The sequence below is a fragment of the Frankliniella occidentalis genome, unplaced genomic scaffold (assembly GCF_000697945.3).
Source record: "Frankliniella occidentalis isolate FOCC.00 unplaced genomic scaffold, Focc_3.1 Scaffold91, whole genome shotgun sequence".
Taxonomy (NCBI): Eukaryota; Metazoa; Arthropoda; class Insecta; order Thysanoptera; family Thripidae; genus Frankliniella; species Frankliniella occidentalis.
The window spans coordinates 667,996-674,068 of NW_026267220.1; the positions used below are offsets into that span (position 1 = coordinate 667,996).

Below are 6,073 nucleotides of genomic sequence, written 5' to 3' on the forward strand. Positions count from 1 at the left end.
ATGCAGGCAGCCTGCTGGTGGGCAGGCCTGCCACGCGGCCTTGTGTGACGGGTCTGCCTACCATGCAGGCAGCCTGCTGGCGGGCAGGCCTGCCATGCGGCCGTGTGTGGCGGGACTGCCTACCATGCAGGCAGCCTGCTGGCGGGCACGCCTGCCACGCGGCCGTGTGCGGCGAGACTGCCTACTATGCAGGCAGCCTGCTGGTGGGCAGGCCTGCCACGCGGCCTTGTGTGACGGGTCTGCCTACCACCCGGGCATCTGTGCGTGAACTTTAGTTATGGGCAAGCATAAAAAGTAGCTCATGTACGTCATCTTGGCCCTGCAGCAGGTGGAGCACAAGATCCGTAGCCTGGACGGCTACACGCGCAACATGCTGGAGGCGCTGCACACGGCGCGCAACATGCAGCACCAGGGCGGCAGCAACACGCCGTCGGGCTCCTCCATGCTCACCGAGGAGATCATCAGGCGGTCGCTGGAGAGCTACAAGCGCTCCTCCAGCCAGGAGAAGATCTGCGACGAGGGCGTGGGCATGATGCCGTCCATGGTGGAGGTGCAGTACCCCTACCAGTACGGCTACGGCGGCCACGCCGCCATGGGCACGCACTCGGGCACGCACTCCGGGACGCACTCGCACGACGAGGACGACGACGGCCCGCCGCCGGGGAGTCGGCCGATGACCATCAGAAACCTCACGGTACGTCCTGGCGTAAAGGTGAACGAGTACAAAGAGTGAGGTGGTGGTAGAACACGCTCGCCGCATCCCGTAACATTGCAGGTGCATAAATGTGTCATGACAACAATGGTCGGGATGTTTAGCGCAGAATGTGAGTTAAATGTATCGGCTTCTTCTTCTTTTCCAACTGCGTTAAGCGGTTTCGGTTTTTAAGGCGAATCCGAACAGGAAACCCGCATTCCTTTTTCATGTATTTGTTACGAGAAGAAAACTTTAAATCGTGTCTTACCACTGCTTGGTTTATTTCCTCTGCGTCTATTTCGTTGTATAGTGGATAGTGGTCAAGCATTTTGTTCTCATGACACATCTATGTACTTAGGAGAGAGTTGGGTACAGCGGGGAGTTTCGCTTCCCGGCCCCCAATCACCAGTCAGAACCATGTCAATCGAATGGACATCACTGGCATGCTGGACAGGTGGGTGTTGGGCTGCAAAAGCTCTACACATTCCTACACAGTTCAAAGAAATCTTAAATTTTCAATTCATTCTCAATTTTTTGCACTCATAAACTAGATAGAAAATTCGAATTTAGAAGGCAAAGTTTTTTGCTTTCCGTTTAATTGAGTCTCTTGAAATAGTAAGCAATTGTCCTCTTGTCTGGTTTCAGGATATCATCCGGCAAATGGATGCTGTGAGACACATTAGTCCCTCTGGTTCAGAGGATCTTCAAGAGAGAATGTATATGGAAGGCTCAGAATCAAGTCGGTAAGTGTAGTCAGACCGCTGCAAAGATTCAACGCGTCGTGTAGACGCCCATATCGAAGCATCGTTGTTGGACATCGAAAAATGACAATTGTAATTGCGCTTTCAGACGAGGGTCCCGGGGTCGCGACGACATGTCCTTCGTCTTGGGCCGGTTTAGGCCGAGTGCCAACCGCCACGGCAGCGGGGGCTCGGCGGGGTCGTCGCACTACGGCCACCCCTACCCGGGCCACACCATGCACCACCAGCTCCCTGACGAGGAGTCTATATATGAGACTGCCGACCCGGACCGAGCCGGGGCCCAAATCTGTGGCGACACTCCGGATAGCGAGAGGTGAGAAGAGTAGGGTGTTGGGCAGCACGGCGGGTCCAGGGAGGAGCTACGGGTTAGGGGGAGGGTGGGAGGCCCGTCCTGTGCGTGCTCAGACTAAGATAAGAGAAGAATGATCGAGCGAGGAAATGCCGTTTGCTGGCGCCAGTATTCGAACCTGGCACCGGGACAAGCGGGCGGTGCGATGTCGGCATGCATGCCTTTATTCGCCTGGATGCGGGTGGTTCAAATACCGGTGCCAGTCATCCCCTCCTTTGCCCCTGTCCCTTCTGGCATCACGTGACCCTACCTAGCTCCCCACCCCTGCCCCTGCCCGTGCGTGTAGATTATCTGGGTGATGTCCTCTAGTGATGACTGTGTTAAAGCTCGTCGAGCGACGGCAGCGCGGTCGCCTAGCGCTGCTCGCGCTGAGATGGTCGCGGCAAGTGCCAAGAAGGCGGCCGCCATGGACTGCCCCTTACTGCTGCACCAGTCTCCGGGCAAGGCGTCGACGGCGTCCCCGGGCGGGAGCAAACGCGAGTACTTCCCGTCGCCACCGTCGTCCTCATCCGACACGGCGGACTCGTACTGCGAGTCGGGCGCGAGGCACGCCGTCCTCGCCGCCGCCGCGCCCGCCGCGCCCGCTGCCCCCGCCCTTGCCAAAGTGCGCCACCTCAACGGCGTGAACGGCGACGGTGGCGGCAGCGGCGTCTCATCCAATGGCAGCAATCGGGACTCGGAGGACGACAGTGAGGCCGTGGTGTCGTCGTCGGCCTCTGACACGCGGCAGGCCGCCGTGCCGGCTGCTTTGCCGGCCGCCTTGCCGGCCGCCGGGCCCGCGCCTCTTGTCCAGAACCACAAAAAGCGGTACCCCGAGTACAAACATTAAAGTGCGCCCGAATGCCGCGACACTCGTGCCGCTCACCATGTTCAGTGCGAGGTTTTCTCGTACAACCCTAGCAAGACTCAAACAATTTGTGTGTAGGAAGAAAGAAGCTGTTCATATTGTTGAAGTGTTGTTTTTTTTATATTAAAAAAAATAAGTGTATGATATTAACAGAATACTTGATTGGGATAATTGTATGATAAAGAAAATTGTATTTTATGTCGATTCCCTCCGATGTTTGGTATTGGTGGCGTTATCCACATGAACCCAGCGTCTCTGCCGCTGGCTTAGGATCCTTTGATTGATCCTGCATCAGGAGCGTTAATTAATGATGTCTGGGCTCAAAGAACGCTTTATACGTTAATTTTTAAACCTCCGTCAGAAAGCCGCCAAGTATGAAGCTGTCTTATTGAGCGGAGGAGGAATACCAGGGTTGTCAGAGTGATGAGCCCATACAAGGCCACATGACGATTTTATCTGAAGTATTAGTATTGTTTAGATGACGGTGTGCAATAATGATATAAAGTTCCAGCTTTCTGTGTTTTTGAAACATGTAGTGTGAAACATCTTAAGAAAGGTGACAGGGATGAATAGCTAAAGACACATTTACCATATAAGGGTCTTTGTTTCTTATGGAATATGCGGTATAGTCCATTGCCATTTGACTGCTCAAAATCAATGTGCACCTTTCTCTTTCAAAACTCATTAATATCCAGTGCTTTAGAGTTATTCTATAAATATCAAACAAAGACCTCACCGTTATGTTGTCACACTGACTTTTCCTCTATTTGTGGACAAGAGTGAAAATGTCGAAATAATTTGATCATTCAAAGCTGGGGAGATAGGGGCACATTCATTTTCTTTCTTATGAAAACCTTTCATAGTTACATTATTGTGTTATTTTATTGGTTTCCATTCCTTTGGTGGTAAATTACGTACGGTATCCTTCTCCCCATCAAAATAGAAAACCAGAGTTCACTTTTGAACAGTCCCAAAAATTGTACTTGTTTAGGTAAACCAAACCCATTACTGACAAAAACATTTATGAAAATTTTTGCAACAATATTTAACAATGTCTTGAACCATGTTTTGAACTTGCTTGCTCTCTTCAATGTTGTTTCTGTGTGACAATTTAGTCATTTCATATTCCTCCTGTTTTAAAGTTTATTTTAAAATGTTTATTTCCTATCAACAGAGAATGTGTTTAAAACCTAAACTTGCTCAAGCATTCAGCACTATTTGACAAACACTGTATGGGAGCTTCTAACTTCCTACAGATTTGTGATAGAAAAGCATCATCTATCGATAATGTTTCGTAAAATTACCTCTTATTTCACAAATTTGCATCAGTTCAAAATCTCTCTTCTTTTTATATATTAGGATATGGCTTACCGTTTTCACCATCAAATTCTTGTGTCAAATGATCATTCTGGGTTTTGCGTTTTGCTCACAATCTGTCAATGCTATCAAACATAAACTATGTGCCAATACTAAGCCCCAAAGACATCGACCAACAAGAAATGAAATGAAGAACTAAACAAAGGCTAAAATTCAACGGTGAGCTAAGTTTAGGGATTTTTCTAAAGTATATATATAAATATGGAATTATATACGTATATATATATATAAAATAAATGTAAACATAATTTTTTTATATGAAACATTTGCTCACAAGTAAGAGCCTCGCTACAGTTTGGCGAGTGTGTATATGTTTAAGTGTCTACATATGCACTTCAGCAAACCAAAATGAAACGGTGTTAAACATTTTCTTGAACAAGATGATTAGCAGAAAGGAGAAAATTAGAATATGGATGGCTACTATATTCACTTAGACCTGAATTTTTTAGATAGATCAATTAAAGCAGATTGTTTGGAAATTCAGAACTGGAAACAATGTACATTACTTGGTCAACTACAACATTCATTTCATGCATAAGTCATTGGACAAGTGCAGCATTATGGCATTTTCATGGCCTAATACAGAATATTATTTATTCTAAAGCGATTATTTAGAGTTACTAAAATATATTGTTCATTCTGTTTCCAGTAGCTCATACATAGTTGGTTTTCTGAGTTCTCAAAGCCATCAAAAATAAGGTGAGATTGAATACATTTATATTCTAAAGAAGGAGAAAGTCATTCCTTTGCTCATTTCTCAATATAAATATGCTGGACACTTTTTTCACTTAACTAAAGGCAGGGAAGTAAATATTGCTGACTGCGGGCAGTAGCGCTGGAAATATATTTTATTTTATTTCAAAAAATCATGTTTGCAATATTTTCCTAAATAGACATTAGGATACCTATCTGGGTTGAGCTGCCTTATTTGAAAAGTACGTCAACCATCCCATGCATATCCCTTGTGTTCGTACTCATAATAACACCAAATGTTCTTGTAAACAAAGACGAAAACACTGCTTGAATTTTAGCTATGCTACAAAGATCTTTAAGTAAAATAAGTGCCCAGCATTTTAGTATAGTGAGAATGACTCAAAGCAGCCACTTTCAACTTATCTTTCTACATGACAGTATGTCACTGTGATAACAAAATAGATATACTTTTGACTATTATCACAATGCTTAATTTAAAAAACCTACATTTCCTCCAAATTGTTACTGCCATCTCATGAATGAAAGTCAAGGCCAGTATAGTGTGCTGCCATTCCCTCCTTCTTCCTCTCAAGTGATGTGCTATTGCGGAGATCATTCATTTTGCGGACACTTTGCGGACAATTTTTACTGCACATTCAAAATATCAATAGAATAATTCCAAACTTTAGGGTCACATGTGGTAACGCCATTTGTATAAAAATCGTGATACGTTAAAATGTAAAGAAATGGGTTCTTTATAAGTGAATTATTTTATTTGAAACATTGTTATTAAATTTTGGTGAAATTAATTTTTTTTGTTAAACAATAAAACAAAATAAATGTGATAAAGAAAACAAAATGGTTCTCTCGGCAGATGTGTTTTTGGTGTCACCCTCTTGTCACTGGTTACGACATATCATAAACCACCAGATAACCAACATGCGAAGAAGAAACAATGCGCATATACATACTTACAAGGGGCTCGGCGGTGACTCCACATCTCAAGTTAATTGAAGAGTAAAGGCAATATTCGTATCAGACGGCATCCTGGTATCACGAATTGCAAGGTGAGAGCCGCGTATCTTGCTGTTATCCACTGGACTGCTTGTTTGCTACAGCAGGCCAATTTTGCATTGGTCAAAACAATCACTTGCTACAGCCAACTTTTTAAATATTGACAATGTACGTATTTGAGTTGAGGATACCGAGATGACTTTGCATAGGGCACGTTACGGATAGCGCCTCCCACGCGCTGGGTAGGCCAACCCGCCAAGCAGCTGTGTGGAGCCGGCGGCTCGCCCTAAGCGCCTGCCACGCGCTGGGTAGGCCAACCCGCCATGCAGCTGTGTGGA

At 45.9% G+C, this 6,073-nt stretch overlaps 1 protein-coding gene across 11 annotated transcripts in view; it reads left to right on the forward strand.

Annotated features, from left to right (window-relative positions):
* The window catches only part of LOC127749774 (uncharacterized), a 19,911-nt gene extending 14,331 nt beyond the window's left edge, over window positions 1-5,580 (forward strand). For 9 of the 11 annotated variants that reach the window (XM_052269382.1, XM_052269386.1, XM_052269390.1 and 6 more), the window contains 5 exons: window positions 326-694; window positions 1,053-1,148; window positions 1,340-1,437; window positions 1,544-1,768; window positions 2,114-5,580. In XM_052269382.1, the coding sequence (XP_052125342.1) occupies window positions 326-694; window positions 1,053-1,148; window positions 1,340-1,437; window positions 1,544-1,768; window positions 2,114-2,633 (1,308 nt within the window). In that variant the 3' untranslated portion in view covers window positions 2,634-5,580. The remainder of the gene's footprint in view (window positions 1-325; window positions 695-1,052; window positions 1,149-1,339; window positions 1,438-1,543; window positions 1,769-2,113) is intronic. The other 2 variants (XM_052269392.1, XM_052269385.1) reach the window with 2 other exon arrangements.
* The last annotated feature ends 493 nt before the right edge of the window (window positions 5,581-6,073 follow it).